Here is a 27097-nt window from a genome sequence, read left to right as displayed (position 1 = left end):
ACACATTCAAACAAATATTTGCTTTTTTTGTGGCTGACTCTTTATCCCTATTATAATTTTGTCTAGTCTTTTCACAATAATAGCTGATACTTCTGTAAACTTGTAATGACATCTGTCTTGAGGATCTGTATTGGAACATACATTTCTATCTCCTTCCATCATCTGAATAATCACAGTGGTAAAAAGAGAAAAGGGAAAAAAAAGGTGTAAAGGTGTCTTTTATAAAGATTAAATCTATATATTCAGTGGAGAAAGCTAAGTGAATGGAGAGTGTTGAGGGCGCTACTTGTGTTGCAGTGTATATGGTGTATAATCCCTTTTTATTTTGTTCTTATTATCAATAGAAGGGCAATGCACGCCTCCAGTTATTCTGAGGTTATTGCTGGCAGCAGAGATGATTAGAAACTCTAATTTGAGTCTTGGTGGGTTTGGTTTTTGTTGGTTTTTTTTACAAATAGTCACAGCAATTTTCTTCTCGTTGCATCCTGGGAACACATTGGTTATTTATGACCCAGTTCAAATGTCATATGTTGGAGCTTCTAATTGGAACATTTTTCTTTAAAACAACATATAAATATACCTATGAGGCAGAGGGAGCAGGGAAAGGAAGGCTGCTGACAGCAAATTCACTTTTAATATATTCCTGTGAAGCATCCCAGAGAATCAGATTTTGTACTTCTGCATGTCCTGCTTAAGTAATGTTTTAAATGCACAGCGCAATGCTACAATCAACTTAAAATGACAAAATGTGGGCACCAAATTTGTTGTATAATGTTTTATTTTAATGTCATATCCTAGAACAAGATGCCCAGAGCTTTGTGTTTCTGGAAAATTCTGGAATTTCTGAAATAGAAATAGATACATTTGCAGAAATTGATATCTTTAAAATTCAAATGCATGGTTTTCTGTAAAACAATCAACATCAATGCATTTTGTTGGTCAAAATAGAGGGGGAAATCCAGAGGTCATGTATCGCTAATATACAGTCAAGGAGAAATGTTTTTCTTCCCAGAAATTGAATATTTGCAACATTAACGCAGCAAAACTGATCAACTCTGAGCAACAGAGATGAGACACCCACTGAGACGTGAAAGGGAAGGAGTAAAATCATACCATTATGATATTAAAAAATAAAAATAAATTATCATAGCCTGAATTTGAGGAGCGCTTGGCTTTGCTGTGTAATTCTTCAGGAATTAATTGCTCCAAGTGGCCATTTTACACAATTCCTTATGGAAGATACCTTCTGTTTCCCCTCAGGAAAATGATATATTGGATTGCAGCAATAGAACAACTTCCCATCACCACCTCATACCAAGAACACAACAAACAACCTGTCTCACATTTCTAATTAGCAAAGAACTTGTGAGTCACAGGGGTTAGAGATACCAAAGATTCCCACCATGATGCTCAATTTTTTCCTGGGACAGAGAGCAAGACAAAACTGGATGTCTGTGAAATTCTATCCAGGGGACTGCCTTAAAAAACTACGAGACCACGCCGCACACATTATGCAACCCTCTTGCTGAGAAAATTACTCAGGAGGATCACTTTCTTTGCCTGAATCATTTTAATCAATAGCCTTCTGAGAAGGAAATGTCACAGCAAGGCAGCAAAATGTCTGAGCCTTCCTGGAGGCATCAGGAATTGTGTGTTATGTACCAGCCACAAATTCCACGCAGCACCTGCACAAGGGGCTGGGTGCTTCTTGTGATAAAGGCTGGAGAGAAAACAAGCAGCTTAACATCCCACTGGTGCTAAATATGACACTGCTGATGTGGAGCACTTTGTCTTTAAAAAAAAAAAAAAACAAAAAAAAACCAAACAGAAAACCCTTTTATCTGTCGTCTCAGCCATTTAGGCTTTAATGTTGCATAATGGTGCCTCAGCTTCTAAAGGAAAACAGAAATTGAGGGAGTTCTTGCTCTCTCCACTCATTTTTTAAGTGGTGGTACTGTGTGGGTGGATGAACTCTGTACACGTGCTCGGCTGGCCTTGTGATCACGTTTGAAAATGTTCATTCCTCTAAGGGAAGAGCTAAAGGGGCCTGGAAGATGCTGAATGAAGGAGATGGACAATCCCAGCAGGAGAGCCCCAGTGACTGGCAGATCCAGAGGAAGAAAATCCATATTCCATTTTTTATTCTTTCATTTCTCTCAGAAACATTTGCTCAGAGTAAAAAAAAAAAAAAAACAAAAAAAAAAAAAAACAAAAAAGAAAAAAGAGCCAAAGACCTGCCCTGTTTAATATTTCCCCTGTTTAATGCTAGCATAATCACTCAAAGAGGGTTAGATGTAACGGGAAGACAGCCAGCCAGCCAGTGTGGGGGCAGAGGGGGGGCTGCCAGTCTGCAGCTCAGGGGATGCAGCCACCTGGCAGCCTGCCCTGGAGCTGGGACTCCCTTCCCTTTCACAGGGAATTGCAAAAAATGTCAATTTTCATTACAAATGACTTTGCAAAATCTTCCACGAAATGGAGTTACCTTTCCCTGACCTGCTCTGCTCACAATTAATCCAGTTATGCAGGGGTTTTGTAAAGCTGGTGAGGGTGAGCTGAGGCAGGCTGGGCTCTCACAGACCCAGGCTGGGATCTCAGGAGAAGGGGAGCCCCGAGCCATCAGCCTGCTACAAAAAATGCAGGCAGGCTGTTTTGCTTACTTTACACTTCAGCACAAGGAAGAGAAATAGCTCTAGGCAGTGCTAAGAAACACACAGTGAGATTTTTCTCCTCTGTTTTTCTGTCAAAATTTTGCAAAATTTCCCTCTCTGGAAAAGGAAAAAAAACCCAAAAAAAATAAAAAAAGGTCTCTCTGCAAAATTCCCCTGTTTGCAAAAATCCCTGTCTCTCCTGAGTGTCTAATTTCCTGATGGCACCTGGCACAGCCCTGCTCAGCCCTGGCAGGTCTACAGGAGCTGTGCTGGCAGGAGGGGAGCCAAGGGCTAAAATTTCACTGCCTGTGGTCTGCAAAGGGGGAGGCTGATCTGCCAAAAGCAGAGTGAGGAGCAGACACCTTGACTATCCCACGTGCCAGAGAGGGAAGTGGAGGCATTGCCACCTGCTTCGATGGACGCAGAGGAATTTTTTCAAGTCATCTTAGAAGGCCACAAATTGTTGAGCAGCAAGAAGGAATGTTGGCTGCAAAGTGAAGCTGTGTACTGTCCTGTAAGATGATTTCCAAGCTGTCCTTATCTGCTGCTTTCTGCAGAGGGCAGGAGCATGGCTTTGGAGCAAGAGAGACCCAAACAGATTTCTGGTGAGCACAACAACAGAGGGAGATTTGCCAAGACACATCAGCTGAAAAGCTGGAGACAGGTCCCACAGCCTAGGGGAGTAACCTCAACCTGCTCATGGAAGCCCAGAGCTGGAAATAACAAGGACCAGAGTAAGGAAAAAAAAATCTATATGTTATATCCCATATTCTAGGACTGATACAAAATGCTTGGTTATTGCTGCTACCTACCCAAATGTACCAGAATGAGAAACTTCTCACTAAAGGCAGGTCCCACACCTGCAGTGTCTCTGTGTGCTCCCACTGTGGTCAATGGCCACTGCAGTCACAGCCCTACAGGCCACTGCTCACCTTATCCAAAAGTAAATGTCACTACAACATCACATTAATGGGGATTGAAACTATCCATCACTTTCCACTGACTTTAAAAAGAGACAAACACAACTGGCACAGACTCCTACACTGTAAATACCTAAAATTAGGTGACATTAATCCAGCTTTGAGATACTGCAACCTCTGTTTTTACAGAAATAAAGAGCTTTTTAACCTCTGCTGTGAGCTCCTCAAATGCAAACTTAGCAGCATCCACCTTCCAGATTCCCCAGAGCACTTTTGTTCCTGTAGGATATCTCTGCTGCTGCCACTACATTTTAGGGGCAATCCCACCATGCCATAGCTAGGTGGCTGAATTTTCTAATTCAGACTCTTCTACAATTAGAAGGATTGTAAACATTGTTTGAAAGCAGTAACATGTGGCAACTTTTAAACATAACTCAGAGAAAGATGAATAAATAAAAAGACTCCATTGTGTTGTAACTGCAGAGTTTTAGTGGCTACCTGGGTCACAAATTGTATCTCATTGCCTTTGGAAAGGCTTTTCTGCTGTCCCTGCAGCTTGACTGTGGACTGTCCCTCTGCTTTTCTTGGGACAAGTGTGGTCTCTGCTTGCTTTGTATCTCTACGCCCACCTGCTCTGGGTTGCACATTAAATTTCCCCTCAAAGCACTGGCTGTGCTTTGCTCCCTGTCCCCTCTGCCCTGGGGTTTTCACAGGAACCAGCTCATGTAGAAGATGCACAACAACACCTTCCAGCACAGATATCAACCCATGATCAAACACAACTCCACTTCCCTCCAAGATCTTGCCTTGCTTTTTTTCTGTAGGTTTCTGTTTTAACATAAAAGTCACTATTAGTCACCAAGAACTTCTGCCTTATGGGTGCTTTACCAGAAAACCTGAATAAAGCTCATTAACCTTTCTCTTATCTCATATCCTTAAACAGATATCTATCAGGAACAGCCCAAAACCATGGCTTTAATGGTTACTAATACCATCAGAATATGTTAGCTTGACAAAAATAGACACTTGTTCCTCATTCAGTTCTCTTCAGAAGGCGAGACTTGCTTGACAAAGGCAAAGCAATGCTGGCAGTTATCAAAGTGGGACATTCCCATGGCCAAAACTTTAAAAAGCAGGAAATTTCACCCCTCAGGTGGCACTTCAAGCTCAGGCTGACTTACCAAATTGCCAATGTAGAGCATGTGCTCAAACTCCTTGGTCATCTTGTAGTGCTCCAGGGCCATGAAGAGCGTGTTCAGCACAATGCACAGGGTGATGGTGAGGTCAGTGAACGGGTCCATGACCACAAACTTGACAAATTTCTTGATTAAAAGCCAAAGTGGGCAACAATCCCAAATGAGGAATTTAACAGCAAAGTGGTTCCAGCAGGGAGGACATTTCTGGTGCGATTCCTCAAGCTCTAAGTCACAAGCAGCAAAGTCACAGTCAATTCACACTGAGTTATATGACAAGAGAACACTTAAAATTACTCATTACACAGAGGAAGGCCCACAAATTACTCCAAACTTTTTTCAAAGATAAAAATATTCCTGTCCTAACAGGCTGGCAAATTACACACTTTGGGGTTTTAGCCAGTTGACCTGCACTTAGCAGACAGTGACCTGTTCTGAAAGCAAAAACCTTTTAAAAGTGTCACAGGCAAAAAGTGAGAATCACACTAAATATGTGAAGTCTGGTATTATATATAGGCTTAGATTCTTACTCTGTTTTCCATTTTGCCAATTTCAAATGGATAAGAACACACAGTCTTCATTTAGCTTAGACTGGAATATCTAATTTTCATTCCCTGCTCACATTTTCAAAGTATCTAAAGTAATACCTTTTAAAGCAGATAAGAGATGAAAGAACTTAAATCCAATATTTAAAGCTTATTTAAGTACTTGAGGACCAGAGTATCATTGGTTGTCAACAGAGTTTCTGTCCTTGATGTGCAATTGAAAACAGCATTAAATATCTGATTTTTCTGAAAAGCCCACTGACAAAATCATGGAGCACATAAGCCAGTTTCAAAATGCTACTAAAAATGTGCTTTTTAAAGGTGCTCTTAAAATATTGCCTGTAATGCCACTTTTACATGCTCATTTTACCTATGCACAAAATAACTGAAATATCTTCATAAGTTGTGTTAAATGCTGAAAAAAAGAAAAGTCCAAAAAAGAGACAGTTAATGGCTAAATGACAATGATCAGCAGAATTGCTTAATGCCTTCCTTTTCTGATTCCTTTATGGGCATGGAATGCTGTATTATGGTTTTAGTCTATATAATTAGAAGCTGCACTGATAACAGGAAAACTTCAGCCAAGGCTGTTATTTCAATCAGTTCATAAACAGTCTCCTCTCCCAAGGCAGGAAGCATTTGGGACAAGGGGAAATGGCCCCAAGCTGTGTCAGGGGAGATTCAGATTGGATATTGGGAAAAAAACCTCTTTACTGAAAGAGTGGTTAAGCACAGATGGAGTCATTCCCCCTGGAAGTGTTCAAAAACCGAGAGGACGCGGCATTTTGCAATATGGTTTGGTGGCATGGGGGTATTCGATCAAAGGTTAGACCTGCTGGTCTTGGAGAATTTTTCCTCAGATTCTCTGATTCTTTATCCACTCTTCTTCAAAGGACAACAGAACTGTGATATTAGGTGTCTTCCATCAAGCTTTCAAAACGCCCTATGGTGTCCTACCTGCACAGATTTTGCACACACATCTACACTGCTCTGAGGTCTTTGGGAAATCAAATTGATCCCAAGAAATTACTCTTTCCAACCTCCAAAGAGAGGGTTTACAGGTAAACCCTAAAATTATTTGAGAACCATGGATTTCAATGCAGAATTCTAATTTTTTTTTTTTTTAACTTGCTTCAGAAAGCAATAAAGGGTTTAAGGCAGTCAATTCCTTAGGGATCTAATTTTCCAGGTAAATCTAGACCATATTCTTCACAACGTAAGCCCCTTTAAGTCCAGATTGCTGCTAAAAGATTTTTTTTTCACCCCCTTCAGCCTCATCCACATGTTATTTCTCTGTCCTTTTGCCAGCTTTTGTGCTCCTGGACCTTCTGGGTGAGCTGGTTCTGCTTGTTGGTCTCTCTGAAAACCAATCACACAAAGTGCAGGAACACAGAGAAGGAGGAGGGTATGACTGTTGTCTTTTGGCAGTGATGTGGCATTAAAATGGTTTAAATCAATTAATAATCCACATCCTTTCCTAGTAAATACGATATTTGGAAAACACAGGATATTTAATTTTTTTTCTAATATCTGCAAAAGAAAAAGTAAAATTAGCCTCTGTTTCTTCTGCTACTGTTAAAAATGATCAGAAAAATACAACCAGCATTGTGATGGTTTTCCTCTTATTTTTAAATTTAAACAGAAATAGGTCCTTTCTTGTCTGCAAGGCTTTGTAATGTCTGGAAAAAACAGACAGTTGTTGACTGCCCAAGAGCTAAGAGCAGAAACCAAATAAGTAAAGGGGAAGTGATTTCTGGTCTGGCTGTTTCAAGGTTTGGCACAAATCTTACAGCCATGAATATGGTTAAATCCTGTCATACATTTTATTCTGATCTGACATTCCCTGTTAATAAGTATTCAATTTCAATGACTAATCAAAGTCTGGGAGTTAGGAAATATTTGATAAGGATTCTTCTACATAGAATCATAAAATCATTTAGGTTGGAAGAGACATTTGATATCACTGATTCCAGCTGTTCTCCCTTGGCTGCCAAGTTCACCACTAAAGCACATTCCTGAGTGCCATGTCCTCTGAGTTATCCTAGACTGGATGGTCTCTATCTCTGTGGTATAAAGGAATAGAAAAATACCACTAAATAAACAAGAACTCCAGAAGTCCAGACCTTTTAGGCATTCTTAATACATTACAAAGAGCAAATCAGTCACAAAGCTAATTGCTAAAAACCCCACAGAAAACAAATAAAACCTTTGCAGAGTACATTAAACACTGGAGTACACCAAAGCAATTATTTCCCTATTTAGAACACAGCTCTTTATTCATTCAAACAGAAATATCTCCTCTAGCCACAATACTGCTGAATATAATCACGGGGAGGGTAAAAAGTTGAGGATGAGGAAGGGCTTTGTGGTTTCACACTGGGCAATGTCCAGGTCCCATCTATGAGTCCCTGTCCATCAGTCACACAGAGAATTAGGCTGCAGGAGAATCCACAATTTCCCTTGCTACTGTGTTTTTGACTGACATTTTCTGTGCTCTTTGGTGGTGCTACCTCCTCTCTCATTCCTGTTTGTGTAGGAGATACAAGAAATTGTAGGAAGCCCTTTCATGCAACAAGTCAAAAGATTGGGAATGTGGGGGTCTTGCTCTAGTTGTCTTGCTGCCAATAAATTTGTAAGAGGAACACGCAAAGTTCCTGCCTGTGGAAACCCAGAGGAGGAGAATTCTCCTGTAGCTCATGAGAAGAGCAGCGGAAAAAGTTGTTGAGAAATAGTTGTGTGGCTAAAGCATCCTTTGAGCATCCTCAAATTTCGTGGTGGGACTCCAACACTGCAGTGCCCCTGTTGTGAGAGACTTCGAGACTCTGAGACTTTCCTCCCTGACAATTTGGAGGTTCTGCACATGCCAGGATTTCCATCAGCCCCAGTGAGATGAGGCACCAGCACGTGTGCAGTCAGTCTCTCCAAACCAGGCTGGTGCTCTGACACCCTGCACTCCAGCGAGCCATGTGCCCATCTAACACCACAACAGCCCAAAATCTTAAATCTTACAGCTCCAATTCTGATTACATGGCATTTTCTCTGGATTTTTACAAGTCCATGGGTAAGATAACGATTGTGCTGCTTCTGTTATAGGCATTGCAATAACAACCCTTAGTGCCTTCTTTCAAAACGATATCAGGGCATTTTGTGTCACTTTTTTCCTGCGTTTTAACACAGAGATGATTTTGAGCTGGGAAACTGAGGATGTCTCTTACCTTCCAGGGCACTGGTGATGATGCTGACAGCACTCACTGCCCTCTGCCTCTGAAAGGGCTCCTCTGAGTGGTCCACTGAGGGCCGGTGGGGCATTAAAAGCTGTTTCTTGCTTGCCTCATCCGAGGGGGAAGTCTGTTCAAAGGAACACACTGGATCAGCAGAGTAAATCCAAGGCAGACACTGGGTAAAAATTTCAAAACTGCCTAAGCATTAATTTTGTCATCTGAGGAGTTTAAAGCTCACTGACTTTTGTGTTTAAAGGCATGCTGGTGGGACATAGTTTTGAAAATGGCACTTTGAGCAATTTTGGAGAATTTGTTCTGCCCTTCACCTTCATGTAAGCTGTGGGTGAAAATAAAGGAAGGCTTACAATGCCAGAGGAATAGCAGTGCTGCTTTCCCATGCTCTTTGCTTGTGAAAGAAGGCCTACTTAATTACATTAATTAATCCATTATTTCTGAAATGTGTTAAGTATTTAATTATACAGCTAGAAAAAGAAAAGGGCGTGGGTAACAGCTCCATTGCAGACCTCTGATATCATACCAAGCAAAATGACTCCCCAACACATGTTTTTCCTTGTTCTGAAACACTGCCAAATCTCAGGAACATATTGTCATTGTGGTGATCTTTGGTGTTATGGATTCTGAAGCTCCATAATTAGGGGAGAGACTTAGCTTTCTTTTTCTCAGGAAAAAATAAATAACCTAACCCTTGTTCTCATGTTTCTCAAGGAAAAGAATAAAAAAAAAAAATCCCAAAGAAATCAAATACCAGAAAAACAGAAGTCCCAAACTGTCTTTGTTTAATGTCTCATTTTAAATTAGTTTTATGCTTGTTGTAGGCTTGGGTTTCTGAAGTCAGACAGAAATACAGTGTAGCTGAAGACACACACTGCATGAAACACTTCATATTGTCAGCTCACAGGAGCAAGATGTTAAGGCTTTTATTATTACAAGCTCTCAATTCATATAGAGAACAAATCCCACTTGGTTTACTCCTCCAGATCTCACACAGGTGGAAAGAAAAGTGGTTGAGGTGCAAGAACCTGGGAAAGCCAGGTTTAACATCATTCTCTACCACAGACCTCCTGGTTGAGACCCTCAGTTTCCCAAAATAAATGTTTAACAGCCCTTGCCCTGGTCCTCAAGCACCCAGACATTGTGTAACAAGACTGGTGTAGAGGATGGATTCTGATGGCTCTTGTGCTATAGCTCAAGGAAACAGGAAATGAGAAGAAATCCCTACAAAGATAAGAAACTCTGGTTTATTCAGATATCAGAGTAGCTGCTTTGGTTTCTCCATGAGAAGTGAGCTACAGGAATTAGATTCAGCCTTCTGGATCTTCTCATCACTTGGGTCTGAAATGGCCCTGATCACCCTGATCAGCACCTGGAATGCCAACTGAGATGTGCCAAAAGCTGCAGCTCCACAGCTCTGCTGTTTGTGCCCAGGGACCCAGGCTCTCTCCTTCTCACCATTTCTCTACCAAAAATGCTCTTCAAGAAAGCCAATTCCACAAGAAAAGCAAGAAACGAAGGTACTGAAGCTTTATGAGCCGTATTTCTGGACTGGGACCTCTTTAGGGCAGGAGATACCCCCAGCAAAGGACAAAGATGTTTGGCCATGATTGACAATGACAATGATAACCAGGATGCTGGTCCCAGGTCACTTCAAGCACTGCAGTTAAAAAAACCAATCACTGTGAGGCCAGAGAAGAGTAAAGACTTTGAAAGCAAGAACTTAAAACATTAGCTGGGCCAGAAAAGCAGTGATGCTTCAAAATGGCCTTTACTTCCCCTCAAAAATGTCCTTTTAAAGAAAAACTCAACAGAATCTGCTCATTGCCCATTGAGTTACTGACTAAGTCATCTCAAAGGGAAAGTCATAACCAGAAACTCTTCAAAGAGAGTCATGCACAACTAGAAAACACTTTCTCCTTGGCTTAGGAGCCAGCGAATACCAGGAATGGTGTTTCAGATGCATTAGTTTGCTTGATTTCCTTCACCTCAAAAACATCCAATAAAAACCAATGAAACAACAAATGTTTTATTAATGAAGAAAGCATCTACAAAATTGCATAATCATTCACAGCAGTTTGGAATACATAACAAATACATGGTACCAAAAAGAAAGAGTTAGACAGAAAAACAGGAGGGAGGCAATTTTTTAAAGTAGAATAAATTTAAACAGAAAAGAAAGGAAAAGCAAAGTAAAATAGGAAAAAAACCCCCAAACTACAAGTATGCCTCTGTGAAATGAACCATAAGAAAACTTCAAATTTCAAACCTCTGTGGCTTATTTCAGTCTTTTTAAGCTCTAACCTCTCCCCATCCTATCTGACCTAAAGTATAGGATGTACCAGTAACATGTCATCAGACAACCTCATTCCCAAGAGTCCTTTACCTGAGAGCCACCTTTTATTCACAAGTGCAAAGTGGTAGAAACGCAAAAGAAAAACATTCACAGGTTCATTTTTCCTATTTTTTTTTTAAATTTATTTAACTGAACCAAGCCCCTGTTTTCTGCCAGCCCCCTGGCATCAGGCACAGAGCAGAGACACAGATGACACAGTGTGTGGCAGGCAGTGCCACTGGGCAAAGATTTGCCAACAGAGCAGTAAATCCAGCACGTAGCCACTCTGTCACTTACTAGGAAGAATTTTTCCAGGAAAGAAAGTTTCCATCCAGGTGAATTGCTTAAAATTACTAAAGCTCCTTAAGGAAGGTCATAAGCTTTTACCATACGTAAAGAATAGTTATGCGTGGGTTTGGGTTTATACTATTTTTATTTATTTTAGAACAGAGATGGCTGATAGTCACACAAGGAACTGGCAGTTTTTGCACTGTGAGACAGAAACAATTCCAGGAACTGGACAAGCAGGCAGCAGAAAGGCTATTATCATCTCTGAGAGAACACACACAGGTACAGCTTCTCATTGTACTTATATTTCTATAGAAATTAAACATAAAATAACAGCAGTCCCCGCAGTTATGCAAGGAGTGTCCCTAGGATCCAGATGAGAAATCACAATGGAGTTAAACATAGGCACCTCCAGCAGGAAAAGATTACTTCTGTTGCCCCCTGATGAATTGGAAAAGTTCCTCCTTTGGATTAGCTAAATTCTATAGAGACAAATATACTATGCAGTAATTTAGATGTAAATGAGGATGCATAACAGAGATATTTTCTTCTCACTGCCTACAGTTTTGAACTATGTCAAAATGATTATGTGAAGATGGGCTTAAGCATAGCAGCGTTTTTAAAGACCATTTTTGGAAACCAGAACAGGTTTAATTTTCCTTGTACACTTCAAAATTTTTCAAGCAGAAAAAGGTGGCCAAGCCACACCATGAGCAATGGACCCAGTAATGCATCCGCACAAATATTTAATGAAATTGGATGTGGCTATAATAGAGCACAGCATTAAAAACAAACCACCAAATTTTGGGGATGCCTGACTATTTAAAGAAATGCACCTTAAACTAAAGCAGTTTGAAATATTTGTACCAAATCAGAGTGATTTACACTTAGAATGTACAAAAGCAAAGTTTGAAATGAGCAGAAACCAGAGCTGTGGTGACAACTCTGTGTGACAGCATCAGAGGGAGCTTTTATCCTCGTAACTTATTGGAGGGGTTTTGGATGACTTATTCTGTTGACCTTTATTTCTGAACAAGGAAACTGCTAACACTTTCCCTTTTCACCAGTCCTGTGCCAAAGCAGAAAGTGAAAGAGAGAAATTTTACCTCAGGGTGATTTTAGGATCAACATGAAAACCTCAAACCAATGTGGTCAGCAAAAGCCTTTTATGCTTAGCTGAAACAAAAAGCCAGGTCTTTATGTTTGTTTGTTTGTTTGTTTGTTTTTATTTTTAAAATAATATCATCTAAAGATAAATTCCAAATCTTTATTTTAGTCCCTTGATAAACAGCTTGGCCCCTCTCCAGGTGTTTTCCCTTCTGCCAATCTAGAAATGCTCAGCATTTCAAGTTTCCTAGAAAAGAAAGCATAAGGGTGACCAAGAGGAAATTCAGGAAGGGCTGTGTGTGCAAGAGGGTGTCCCCAGGTTACTCCAGCCTCATTGTCCATCCCAAAATCATCCCAAAAACAGCCTGCCCTGCCCTGCTCTGCTCCTGGACTGATGGGAAGCTCTGGTGAGGAGGTGCCCCAGGAGAGCAAAGCAGTGGGGATCACTCTCGGATTCTCTAGCTGCTCAGAATGACCCCAAGATGTGTCAGAAAGTCTCTTTTCCCAGCCCAATGGTCAAAGAAGGAGTCAGAGCTCTTCAGTTCTCGGTCCAAGGTTGTTTATTGTTTCTTATCTATAAAATTCTTTCTCCTGACCTGCCAAGATCTGCTCAGCATGACAGAGGCACTCTGCCTGCCCCCACATAAAAACTACGTGTACAACATTTACAATCACTTTCCAATACCTATCACCTATGTTAGACAGTGAGCTTCTACTCTGAACCAATCTAAAAGTGCCACCATCACAGCAGAAGATGGAGGCCAAGAAGAAGAAGGAGAAAGATTCCTCCGTCTTGCCCCCTGAACCCTTGTGACCACTGTCCCAAGGGTCTTCAGGGTGAGAGAGAGGCGAGAATGTTGACTTCATGTTCAGAAGACTTGATTTATTATTTTATGATATATATTACATTATGACTATACTAAAAAGAAATAGAAGGAAATTCTCAGAAGGCTAGCTAAGCTAAGAATAGAAAAGAATGAATAACAAAGGGCTGTGTCTCAGCAGAGAGCAAGACCCAGCTCTGCCATGAGTGGTCAGTAAATCTAAACATCTACAGGAGACTAATCACGGATCCACCTGTTGCATTCCACAGCAGCAGATAAACATTGTTTACATTTTGTTGCTGAAACTTCTCAGCTTCAGCAAGAAAAATTTTAACTAAAGGATTTTAATGAAAAGATGTCTGTGACAAACCCCCATTCTAAAAACTCAAAAAAAATCTGGTTTTCACCCCATGATAAATTCACTATCATTCTACTTAAACTTTCCTGACTTGTAATTCTTCGTATAAGGTTGGTAATTGGTTTTTCCAAGGGCTAAATCAAAGGCACAGGGGTCTTGGGCTCTGTGCCAGGGTCTCTGAGCCCCCTGACAGGGTGTGGAGTCCTCCAGGGCAGCCAGAGGAATTTCCTGGGTTGCCACAGATCACCACCTAACAGCCAGTGCCAACTTGGAAACCACCACTCCTTCAGTCCTGCATCCATTTCTCTTCCACTCCCACCTCTGGAACAATTGTAAAGTCAGGTTAAATTAAAAGTCTTGTGATTTCCCTGGAGTGTTACAGGAAAGGCTCCAGTTGGATTTAGGAGGCAAGAAGGGATGGTGTTTTGTGTGTTCCTTAACCCTCTAGAAGTTCTTGACAGCCACAGGTGAAATCTCACTCAGCCTCATCAGAATCCATGGATAAATTGACCTCCAGGTAAGAGTTCATTAACTAAATCAAATTCTGCCCAAGCATATCAATACCTTGTGAAGGGAGGTGTTATTCTCACTTCTTAACTAAGAAACACCAAGACACAACGCAAAGACACAAATAAGTACTGCAGGAAGGTGCAGAACCTTTAGGTTATTGGTGCCCTGAAGTTACTTACATAATATATAGATTTTTCTCTAAATAAGGCAAAAGCCAAAATGCCACCCAGCAATCAGCAGGAGGATAAGAATGTATAATTTTTCAGAACTCTCAGTTTCAGCTCAAGACAAAAACAATTAGGACTTCTAGCATAATCACCAGGTCCTGCTTATGTCTTATTTGCACTGGGGTAAGTTTGATAAAATCAGCATCTGCACCACTTGAAGAAAGCTGGTGGGAGACCAGGACAGCCTTGGCTGAGTCCCCTGCATTTCCAGAAGAGTGACCAGGACTTTCCATGGGTTTCCTGGGACAAGCTCCCTGCACCCCTCAGACCAGAGCACCCGTTGCTCTTCCCCTCCAAGTGACGACTGCCGGACCCAGAGCTGGTTTTGTGAATGGTTTTTGCAGACCACACTTTCACACTGCACTACTTTGCTCTCCCTGTCACCTCTGCAGGGTCTCTGGCTGGAACCCTCATGGCACTGAACCCTCTGTGCAGCTCCCCAGGCTCTTTCTAACTAAAACCAGCTCCTTGTGGGAACTCTCCTGTGTCATGGGGGTACCCAAAGTGTGCAGAGATGCTCCTGTAGAGGGTAGGATGTCCTCCTCTTGCTCAGGTCCTGAAGCCCCTGGTGACTTTCAGGACTGCTTTGGTGCAGATGAGCTCCTGGGCAGGTGGCTGCTCAGCATGGACCACGCTGACTATGATCAGCACACCTGATGGCCATAAAACTGCCCCAGCTGATGAGACTGATGGGGTCTAAAACCACCCATTGAAATAACCTAAAATCCTCCCTTTTTCCTCAGCTGGATTTAGGAATTAGGGAGAGGAGATGGACTGTGCAAACACACTTGGTTTCTCATGGAAACCCACTCATCCATCTGTGCCAAGCAGCCAAGGCCATCTGAAGAGCATTTGAAACTGGGTTTTTTTATCTTACATGCTTTTCTGCAGCCAAGTGCCAGGATGTCACTCCTCTGAGTCACCAGCCTGAGCAGTGGGATAAACTGCTGCAGCCACTTCTCTCCTGGGAGAGGGCAGCTGAACTGCACAGATGTTTTCATGTCAGCTCAGCTGCCACCTGCAGCCATTCCTGTGGGGAAATGGTCCCTGGATGGGACAGAGGGTGGCAGTTGCAATGACAAAAAGGCATGGAAGTTGCTCATTGTGGTCCCAACCCAACCATTTTGCCTGGGGTAAACTGTTCAGGGTGAATATTGCTGAAGTTAACCAGGCTAAAATGCTCAGAAGTGGTTAGTGACTGTGCTTTCCTGGAGAAACCTGAAGGGGACCCACTTTGGGAAAATTTGTGACAGCTATGGGCTAAGTCACTGTTTGTGACTGAAGGCCTAGAGTTGAAAACGCAAAACCAGAGATTTTGTTTGATGTTTTCTCTGTCTCTTAAATCAGAATTGCTCCTCCAAGCTTTCCCCAAATCAGAATTCAGTTGATCTCCCCCCTTAGTAGCAGTCTGGGTGTATGCTGTTTTCATCTGATACTACTCAGCATCATGGAGTGACCTAAAAAAGCACATCCCCAAAAATCTAATGCTGTAAATTGTGGTTTTTTTCCAGCTCCATCTACCCAGGTGTTTCATTTGAATGAGCAAAGCCACAGTTACACCTCAGGAAGCTGCAAGTCAGAGCTCAAGCCATGTTACAGTGATGCATTTTCATGGACTGGCCCTTCATCTCTTGCTCATGAAAGATACAACAGATAGCCCAAGTGGGTCCTTTTCCACAGGCTCACACTTGCTCAAAATAAAAAACAGCAGAAGGGTCAGTGAGGTTAATGAGGTAATTGCAACATCTTTCTTTCTACCTTCCCCAAACATACCAAGAGACTGTAAAAAGAAACCAGAGCTGCTTACAAAGAACAAATTCACCTACAAATTTTACCACGAAAAAAGGTGAAAATCATCAAATGCAAGGCCAAGAAACATGCTGATTTATCTCCAAGCACGCTGAGGGGTCAGATTTGCTATTTCCTTGTGCCTGAGCCACAGCTGAGGCTGCATGTTTGTGCCCAGTGCTTGTGACTCCTGCAGTGAATACGTCTGTACAGCAACGGGCCCCTCGCCAATCAGCCCTTAACTCCAGCTCACATTTTCTGGATAGATTAGATACCAAACCTGTTTTGCAAAAGACACAACATCCTTCACATTGCATCACTGGATGAGCATCTGCTACTGTAGAGCCTGGGTGTTGTTTCCTAGATGGGCAGGGAAGTGCCAAGTGAGCTCCCCCACCCCGGCCATTGCATTTCCAACATCCATTTATCCAAAAGGCAGGGAGCCGACAAATGAAAATAAATGCCAGCAGAGCTCATAGCCTCCCTGTCACCTCAGGACCCAGTCCTGTAAAATACTGATATTCTCTGTGAAGGGTTGAGTGCTCTTGTGCTTTGCTAAGCTTTTTCTGACAGCTGGGACAGCCTCAGCAGCCTGCAGAGCTGCTTTCCTTACAGAGAAAAAGGGGACATCCTCTACTCATCTACTGAGGTCTTACAACTTTTGTTCAGAATTTCTTTTAAAACAGATGCACAAATTTTCTTCCCCAGATCCTTTAATACACTTTTTTGTTTGTTTGTTTGTTTTGTTTTTTTCACACAAAGCTAAATCCAGTAAAACTTCCCTATCTACAGCATTTCTGCTGTTTACAGAATTGTCTCAGGACTGGTCATCCTCGTCCACAGAGAGTAAGAGTGGGATTACCAAAGTCCTAAACGGAGGAAGATGTGAACATCGGAAAAAGCAGCAACAGTCTCAAAACTGTCAACAAAACAGATAATTCTCACACCAACCAGTTTCCCACATGTAGCCTGGCCCCTTCTCTCATGGGTGGTGTGAGAGTCTATTTGCAGAACTACAGGGAATGCCCTGATAGGTGAGGAAAAAAATTCAGTCCAAACCCCTGAAAGGAATAAAGCTGCTTGGCTCCAGAGGAAAAAACTGCTTCTCAATTTACTGATAATCTGACACCACAGCTGGCATCCATCACACTCACCTTTCTCTTTAGGAGATACCTTGGCTAATACATGTTATAATCACATTTGCTTTTTTTCATCCCACCAACATAACCTGGTTTTGGCACCTTGTTACTCTTGAGTGGGCCTTATCTCACCTAATGTAAGACTTGTGGTTAAAGTGAACTGAAAAAGGCACTTCCAAGGAGAGAGATTATTTTGGTCTGATTTTGATCCCTAAAATTAAATTAAACCTGCCCAAACTGACTGTAGTAGTGACCTCTATAATTTCAAAGACTGTTGAGAGTGATGAGGTACAATGGAGATGATCTACATAAGAAAAGATAAATTCCCACTATCTCAAACTAACAACCTGTCCAGATTGCTGCGCCTGTGTAGCAGCTATTTCCAAAAACACCATCTCATGGTGTTGCTCTGCAACAAAGATGCTGGCAATCTGCAAAAGGGCTGAAATCTGTTGATCATCTGCTCATATTTCCTGGGTGTTATTTGAACTGGATGCTAAACCGTTCTGGGAATTCCCTTTGGACTGAAGGAACAGCCTTCCTCAAGTGGCCCAAGAGAAGACCAGAGGTCAGATGGAAACAGAGACCAACCAGCAAGAGAAAACAGTTTCAAGATGGCAAGATTCATAGAATCATTTAAAAACCATAATTTTCTATCCATCAGACAATGTCAGGTATTCAACAGTCAAAAGAAATCAAGTTTAAAACTGTCCCTTCAAGAAAAGAAAGTCTCTGTCAAACTCAAGATTTAGGTATTTGCCTCCTGACAGCTCTGAAGAGAAAATCTCACCAGAAGGCACAAACCTCCCTGATGAGGCACTAGGCACACATTTCTCAGTGAATTAACTCTTTGTCTTCCCACCCTGCCTGGAATGGTGGGTCTGGGTTTCTGGCTGCAGACTTCATTTGGTGTAAATAAATTACAGCAATCTCCAACGACATTTAGAAGGAAACGAGAGCGCGAATCACATACAAAAGTTATAAAGTACTCACCAGGTCACCTGTCCCAGGCTTTTCCATAATAACTGGGGGGAGCAGTAACCCTGCAGGAGAAGTAGGGTCTGGGTGGAGTGCCCCGGTGCCTCCTCCTCCTCCTATCAGGGAAACCACACCATTGCAATCCACTGAGCTGTTCCTTTTGCCCGTCTGGGTGTAGTTGGGAGTAGTAGGGTGAGAACTATGGCTCACTTGACTCTGCACGCTTGGACGCCTCCCAGATCTTGGAATTAAGAGGGAGCCCCGGTGGCTTTCATTTTCCCCAGCGATGCTGATCTCATCATCGGCAAAATCTGTCTCGGAGCAAGTGTCTCTGCCACGGAGTCGGAAACTGAAAACGCTTCCGTGGCTCGTTCTGCGCTTCACCAAGTTTGCACTGGGACCATAACTAATGCCAAGGAGAGTCTGGAAACCCCCAGAAAGGAAAAAGGGGAAAGAGAAACAACATTTTGCAACATGTTTTTCAGGAGCGAGGAAGTTCTGGGGGAGAGCAGTGAGTTCCGTTTTAAACCAAGCGCTTCGGAGGAAGAGAGATTTAATTACAGGTATTCAGGCTCCTCAAAGCTAAGAGGCTGGACAGTCATTCCTAGCCTTTAGGCATTTGTCTAACACTTGGCAATTAAAGATGTACTGAAACAGGAAGGGTCAAGGTGGCATTCAGCTCACAGCGTGATACTTCCTTCGCTTCTACTCCCCCCCATGGGACAAGTGCCAGAGGAGCTGGGAAGGCAGCACAAGGAGTGGAAGACAGGAGCAGGGAAGGGGGATCCAGCTCCAATCTACTGCATTATCACACATCTTCATAACAGCTAGGGAAGGAACAGTGCAGTGGGAGAAGATAAAGAAATAGGGCAGGAAATGAACTGCAGGGAAAATGAGAAGAAGAGGGAAGAAGAAGAAGCAGAATACGACGGAAGAAGGTGATAAAAGAAACAGAAAAAAAAAACCAAATCAAAAAACAAACCAAGAGCAAGAAGAGGGATATGGTTTATTAGTTTGTAAAATGATTATCTCAATGCACATGGCTGCTTAAGGGCTGGGTAACCTCAGTACACAGCAATCTCCCTCACTTAAATATCAGCCTTGACGATCCACTCTGACGTCAGTCAGTGAGACTGCAACTCTGCCAGAGCATCAGCAAGATGTAGCCAAGGACTAAACACACCTAAAATCCGGCAGAGCCAAAAGGATCTTCAGAAAATGTGTGAGGAATTCAAGTCTATCCCTTTCTCTTCTCTCTAAAGAGGAAATTACTGGAGTAAGAGCATTTAGGCAGAACATATTTTTGAATTTATGCCTGCACAGAATTTCCAGCTTCTTCAGAACTTTTCCATGAGCCAAGTATCTATGAAGAGAGGTCAGATTGCCACAGCACCCACAAACCAGACAAATCAAATGAAGCCTGATTTCATTCTGTGCTGTAGCTAACACCACTGAGTTATGTAATGATGCTATTTAGTGACACTGGTACATGGAGGAGTACAAAAGCCAGGCTCTTTCTAACTAAAAACAGCCCTTTTGGATTGCTACCAAATTTCAGCTGGTCAGAAATCCATGCCTGGGTTTCCATGGCACAGTCATTGAGACTGATTTCTGATGGCAACACACTTCCAGCTGCTAAGATAGCATCTGAATGATGACTCAGCCTTATTCCCTCCAACCATGCCAGACACAGCCTTGCAGAGAAGATTTACTATAAGCTTTGAAATGTGTCTCCCATGCTCCTCATGCATATATGACATCCAGGGGCGAAAAGTGAAAACAAGGAATATTAATCTGAGGAATAAACTGAAAATGCACAGCTCCAATCCACGGTGCTTCTGGCACGTGGTGTCCTGAAACCCATCCAGAATGAAGCTAAAGAGCAATTCTGAGTTTAGAAAAGGTGCAATTTGTTACACAACCCTCTTGACCAATGAGACAGCAACACAAACAATCGGATTTAAAAATCCATGTCATCTACAGAAATCCAGCTCTGGGTGAATTTTGTGAGCTGGGGAGTCATTAATTGGTCACATTTACTTACACCACTTACATGTTTTTTATGAGCTTTTTATGGCTGCCAAGTATCCCTAAATTCACTGACAACAAAATAGAAAAGGATTTAGCCCATTACATGGCTATTCAAAACAACAAAACAAACTGATTTAAACTTTGCCCTCAGTTAAACAAAGACAAATTATCTGGAGCTATTTATGATCCCTTGATACATACAGCATGGGCAGATTCATATTCATGCATGTCAGGAACATTTACATAAAACCTTATTTAATAACACTGTCACTCTGTTTTTCTTCCCTGCAACAGAAAGTAGGAACAAGTGCCACAAAGTTTTGACTTGGAGGCAACTAGCAAAAGAATATAAAAATGTTAATAATGTCTTTGTATAATATTTAAAAAGCCCTCAGAGACAAGTTTCCTCCTTTTCTCCTCCTCTCTTTTATTTTTAAGCCTTGTAGGTTTCCACTAAGATATTTTTTTATCGCTAGCAGGGATAGGATAGATATAATCAGATGAATGAAAGAAAATAAACCAGATCGAGGGTAATCTTGAGGCAAAAAAAAAAAAAAAAGAAACAAATTGAAAAAAACAGGTTTATAAAAATGTTTAATGGGCATTTTAAATTCATTTAAAAAATAAAGTGGTAATATGTTTCCTTCCACTGTTCTACCACAGACTGTATACTGTGGCTGCTCTGTTAATATCAGTTAAGATATTAAATATCTGTTTCTTCTAAAAGTTTCAGTTTAAATTGCCTTGCTCAGAGCCTGACCTGTCCAGGAAAGTACAGTGTGGAACAAGTGATGTTTCAGACCATGGCTTACCATCCTCCTTTGACCATCATCATAGTCACACTTGGGATTCCTTTGGTCCTCCCCATACTCGTCTCCCCCCAAAGATTTCTTTTTCTTCCTCTTATTTCTTCTTTCTTTTGCACTTTTAGGTGACAGTTCCAATGAGCTGAGTGACATTGAATCAATTCCTTTAGCTGCTAGTGCCTAAATCAGAAGATTGCAGAAGTTATAAATATTGTTATTTCAGGATTTCAGTGAAAACTACTACAGCTCAGAAATTATTTTTCGCTTCAAATTTTAAGGTTGTATAGGAGAGATATTAAAAATTTTGGGAGATAAGGAATCATAAAACTTAAGAGTGGCTGCATAAAAGGATGGTTTTTATGTGGAGCTCCCACGCTAAGACTGTTTGACATATCATGAAGGAACAGCCTGTGTGCACACATCTCTGGACTAACACTTCTGGTGCCAGGCAAAGAAAAATCTCAAGCTGGGGAACCTCAGATCAAAGCTCCCCTGGCCCTCAGCCCCTCGAAGGGCTGGACAGGAGGGCAGCCCAGCTGGCTGCTGGGATTCTCCCTGCCTGCACAGAGGGATGCCAGGAGCAGCAGGCAGCTCAGCTGGCGCGTTCCTGTAAACACTTATCCCCATCGCAGCTGCGACCAGAGATGCAAAGAAAGAGCCATGGGCTTGACTCGAGATAAGGTGGCCTTTGCTGCGGCACGTGCTTCCATGCTGTGCTGGCTATCTGCTGGGATCTCTGCAGGAGCAGGCTGATAACACACCAGCTGCTGGGAGCCCTGCAGAAGCCCAGTTCCAAAGCCTGAGCATCAAAACCACAGCCCTGGGAGAAAATGAGCAGCCAGGAGGAAGGATCGATAGGAGCTGGGGGAGCTGGGGCTCTGTCACCAGCACAGGCAGGAGGAATGAGGGGACTCTGGGCACAAAGATCAGGTTTGGAGGTGCTGGAGAACCACATCAGTGGCCTGGAGACCAGCCCAATGCAGAGCCCTCAGCTGAAACACCTGAAGAGAGCGAATTGCTAAAAAACGCCTCTCCCGCTTCCCCAGAACAGGAGAAACAGATGAATCCTCAGTGCTATTGTCTGTAAGCCACTAGAATCAAACAGGCAATCATCTCTCCACTGCAAAATACTCCCTTCCTCCCACAGGCATCAGTCCAAGGAAAGTGAAGGCACTTAACAGCCGTGTAAAGAATCAATCATGTATTTCAAGGAGTAGCGGTGGCTCTATCAAGCTGAGAGCACAACAAAACTTAATTCCTGTGGGACATATCTTTCATAAGCAAGCTGCTTAGAGCAGAGAGGAGGAGGGCTCAGACACTGGTCCAGGTTGTTTTGGTTGGTTTGTTGTTTGGGGTTTTTTTGAGTCAATTGATTTAATTGCTATGCTGAAGTGCTTTCTCTTCATAAAGATTTGGCAAGTCTTTTGGTGTAAAGCTCAGATTTAGGAATGTGTTAGACCAATTGTATAAACTGACTGATAGTCCCCAAGCAGGTCTATCAATTATATTTCTCTTCTCTTTATACTGCACATTATAAAAGCTGGCCTGAACAGTTCTGATCTTCCTTTTTGATTGCTGTCATATTTTGTTGATCTAGAAAATATTGCAGGTTGTGCTACTAAGCATGCTGCACTCATACTGCAAAATAAGCTAATTTTTAGTTTCTTACAATTTTCTTACCTATTACTTGAATAGTTTCTGTGCTCAATACCTTTCTCAGGTACTGAAAAAGGATTTAGAGTGAATTGTTCCTCCTGGCTTGGAGGACCATAGAATCACAGTACAGCTTGTGTTGGAAGGGAGCTTAGAGTCCATCGAACCCCCCTGCCATGGGCAGGGACACTTCGCCAGTTTCCTCAGTCCAGCCTGGGCACGAGGATGTCCCCATGTCCTGCCTATCTACCTGTTCTGTTTGGGTTCCTGTGGGTGGACCTTGTCCTGTTCCTCAGGCACTGCAGGGAATAATTCACTGCAACAACTCCAGGGGCAGGAAGGGTGTGTGGGACCAGGCATACCTGGCAAGGAGATGTGATGTGATGGCTGAAGGAAAGCTTAGTTCATGAGGTCTGATATGAGAATTATGCAAAAGAAGGCTCTTGAGGGCAAGAACTTAGTGGTACAGTGAGAAAGTCAAAACTAAAATCTTGATTGAGGTTTGGAGAACCAGATTAAAATCACGTAGCTCTGACTGGGGTGAGATATCTCAGCAGGACACTTGAAAGCTCCATGGTGCAGCCAGCAGCCACCCAGTTCCCATTCCCGAGTTTCTCCTTCCAAATGTCTACTTTGAGATGCCAGGAGTTGATTTGCAGAATTATTGGACTCCATTAGTGAACATCACAGACCAAAATCACTCCGCTCCTGAACTTCCTTCCCATAAAACTAGGATAATACATAACACTCCAGGAATATTGCAAATACAAAGGAGCATTTTTGAAGCACGTGGAGTCTGAGCAGCGGCAAGAGGCCCTGAAAAACCTTGGAGGATATTAGTCACTTCCTCTTCCAAGCAGGCTTTGACTGCCTGAGCTGGGAAGTCTGCTCGAGCTGCCCTAAGGCAACACAACAAATGATGAGAAAGCAAAGAGCTGCTCTCGAGTCATGTACTGTCCTCCCTTTGCACTGAACAGGGCGCAGGGAAGATGAGAAATTGTTGGCTGAAGAAAAGACTCTATTACAAAGCATGTAAACAAATGGGAAAAATTCACATTTTCGGGAGCGACTGTTTTTTGACACGTTATGCTTTCTGGGCTTAATGTTCCTTTTCTTTGTGTACACACAGGCTTAATTGAAATCAAAGCCTTCAAAATGAAATTCTTAAATATCTTTAATTATAGCTGGGGCTACTAAAGTTGACTGTTATTAGGAGGAGCTCAGCTGGAGTCAATACACATGAAAATTTGTACAAAATAGGTACGAGCTGGAGCTCAGCTTGTTCCCTTAGGTTATGGCAGAGTTACTCTGTTCAAAGTGGCTGTATATGGACTAAATTGCATTTACCTATTACTTAAACTATCAAAGAGGATCTTTAAAAGGACTTAAATGATTCATAAGCCACTACTAGCACTTTGTCAAGAGTGAATTGCATTTTCTATTTTCTTTCCAAGGATTTAAATGGGCTTTGGATTAGGCCCTGAAGCCATATGTACCCTAAAGAAAATTATGTATATTAGTTTATATTGTGTTTCAAGGATTTATTTCTCTGAACTACAGTGCTACGTGTTATTTCAGACTAATTTTCTTATTGTCTTCTTGTTCACAGCACCTAAAATGTTCTCTTCTGCTGTTTAATAAAAGCTTTCTACCCCACATAAACCACATGCAAATTAAATACTGTTATTAAGGCTATAAGGCTACATCCACCATTTGGCCTCCCTGGTTTGTTTAAATTTATGACATAGCATTAAATCCATACCCTTTGCATAATTTGCAGATCTTAACCTCAAGGTCTGCCTGTTTACTTTTCCAGGAATGAAGCTGTGTGTGCTTCAAAGAGGTTTAAGAGGTTTATCTACACCTTTACCTTCGTTTTCAAACAATTGGATATTTACAGCAGGTGGAGCAAGACAGTGAGGCAAACAATGTGTGCTAAAGGGGTGGCGGAAGGAGGCTCAGCTGGGGCTCTGGCTGAGCTACCAGCACAGCTGGGTTGTGCTCAAATGCAGATGTGGTTTTGCCATCATTAAAACATCTCACATACCAAACTAGATTAATTTTCTCTGCTGGCATACGTGGCATGGTTAAACCAGTACACTTCTGGATGTGTAAACCCCAAATGGCCCCACTCCTAAAGGAAGAACTATAATTTCTCATTCACCAAAAAAAAAAAAAAAAAATGCAATAACTTTGTCCAGTACAACAAACACTAAACTGCTTTCAAGCAAACTCTTACTTTGGTTATCACACAAATGTGAAATAAAGAGGATGTGAATCCCAAGGTAACATTTGTTCAAGTCACCCAAGGTTAATCATGTCACATAGTTCACTGACCTCCTGTTCTTTCTTCAACATCTCCATGGCTTCCCGAAACTTTCTCTCCTTCTCCTCTGTTTCAGCAATAGTGGCTTGGTTCTGCTCCTCATATGCCATGGCCACAACAGCCAGAATCAGGTTGATCAGGTAGAACGAGCCCAGGAAGATGACCAGCATGAAAAAAAGCATGTAGATCTTCCCAGCAGATCTGAGAGTCTGTACGTGCAAAAGTAAAATTAACACTGCTTTACCATGTTTTTTAAAAGAAAAAACAAATAAAGAAAAGAAGGGGTTTCTTTTAAAATTAGACTTAAAATATAATTGAGTTCAGCCTTTGTTAATAGTTCAAACAGAAAGCCTTTGATGAGAAATGACAACCACCTACAAGGAAATAATCTCCTCACCAATAAATTTTTATACCTTAATCAAAAATTGTGTGCTTTGCAGTGAATTAATTTCTAAAAGAAAAATGCTTTCAATGCTTTCCTCCTGTATCAGATATCTCTGCTGGTTTTTTTTTTCAGAATAGATATTAGAGCCAGCTACAGTGAAAAATTCCCCCACAGTTCAATCTGGTTTTATCTTGTGTGTAGAAACCATCCAAGTGGGATTCATGTTGGATCCCTTCAGATGTCTACAATCCAGGTCCTTTTTCAGGGAGAAAAATACATGCTTAGGGTGCAACTCAACCAAATATCATTGAGACATCTGTGTCAGGATGAGAAGAACCAAACCTTGGGCTCTGTTGAATGTATCCCCTGGTTCTTCACCAGATTTATTGGCATAACTGGAATTCAGGGGACAGCTTATGTGTAACAGATATGTCCCATGCTCAGAGAGATGATACTGCTGACAGAAAACACTGTGTGATAGTATAAGGTCAAATAATAAAATGGAGTGATGTTCATCCTTATTTGCCGTGACAGTTTCTGTCTTCCAGAGTTGTACGCGTAGGTCTTTACCAAGTAAGTGAATGCAGCTGTTTAAAGAATCTTCAGTTTTGTTGTTTTACGTTTTCCTGAAGTGAAATTGCATAACTGGCTGTATGTGAAGCTGAAATCCCCCAAATCTTCAGTGATATTTACCTCAGTACCTTCAGAGTGGTTCTGTCAATGTTATCCCCTATTTCCATATGATCACCTTCCAGTTTTGTCAGGTTTGAGATGCAGCAGCAAATTGTCAGTGGCTCCACGGACAGAGAATGTAATTCAGTACCACAGTGGCATGTGTAGTTCTTTGGGGTTTGTACACATTTCAGGAAATGCATGCTGAAATGAGCATTTACTCAGAGACCACCTTGCATGTGACTGTGAGTTGAGTGTCCATGATGAAGAGCTTGCAGCAGAGAGAACCAAAATGCATCACCTAGTTTTGCAATTTTCTGAATTTGTGTTCATCAACACACCTTGCAAAACCAGATATCACAAGAACACAGGTTCTTCTCTAGCCTTTTCTCGGGCTGGACTCAGAATATTAACTTGTGTTACACCATCCAACAAAAAATCACCAAGTGGTGATGTGGTGATCTTCCTTAAGTGGTGAACTTCATTTAGACTCAGGTGAATTAGGGTCTTTCACTCAGTACCACTTTTTCTCAATTTCCCCAAACACCCAGCCTAATGTCTTTGGACATTATTCTTCTTAAGAAAATTATTAATTATTAAAACTGATTGTCCTTCTCCAGAATATCTGATAATCCTTCTCTAGAACATACACAAAGCACAGTTTACCTAATAACCAGCAATTCTTTCTTGTCTTTAACTGCTGTATATGCCACTGTAACAAGATGATGTCTTTATTTTTATTTTTAACAGTAATAAAATACCTCATACCTGTTGGTAAAGACGTTCCCAGTAATCTTGAGTCATAAGACGGAACAAGGAGAGAAAGGCCCAGCCAAAAGTATCAAAGCTTGTGTAACCATGGTCAGGATTTTCCCCAGCCTTCAGACATATATATCCCTCAGGGCACGTGCTGCAAAACATCAAATAGAATCTGTGAGATGCATCTTAGATGGCTCTAACATGGAGAAACTGATTTCCAGGGAAACACATCCAGTGCCCTTGGTTAAGAGCACAGGTCATCCATGGTAAACTCTTTCACTAAACAGGTGATGCTACTTCACAATATCCGAGGTCTCGGCAACTTTATTTTTTCTTCGAAAGGATAAACAGCAAAATAAAAACCACAGCACA

At 41.8% G+C, this 27097-nt stretch overlaps 1 protein-coding gene across 1 annotated transcript in view; it reads right to left on the bottom strand.

Moving 5' to 3' along the window:
• Nucleotides 1-27097, bottom strand: part of LOC128935769 (sodium channel protein type 5 subunit alpha-like) — a 218077-nt gene that overhangs the window by 97970 nt on the left and 93010 nt on the right. The window contains exons 9-14 of the mRNA XM_054274301.1: nt 26735-26876; nt 24921-25118; nt 20937-21110; nt 18109-18516; nt 8522-8654; nt 4750-4988 (exon numbers count right to left, since the gene is read on the bottom strand). Coding sequence (XP_054130276.1) covers nt 4750-4988; nt 8522-8654; nt 18109-18516; nt 20937-21110; nt 24921-25118; nt 26735-26876 — 1294 coding nt within the window. The remainder of the gene's footprint in view (nt 1-4749; nt 4989-8521; nt 8655-18108; nt 18517-20936; nt 21111-24920; nt 25119-26734; nt 26877-27097) is intronic.

This window comes from Melozone crissalis, unplaced genomic scaffold (genome assembly GCF_028551555.1).
Source record: "Melozone crissalis strain CALT ecotype California unplaced genomic scaffold, PUWL_Pcris_2 ptg000016l_1, whole genome shotgun sequence".
In the NCBI taxonomy this organism is placed as follows: domain Eukaryota; kingdom Metazoa; phylum Chordata; class Aves; order Passeriformes; family Passerellidae; genus Melozone; species Melozone crissalis.
Note: the sequence above shows the minus strand (reverse complement) of the source record. Positions and strands in the feature narration are given on the sequence as shown.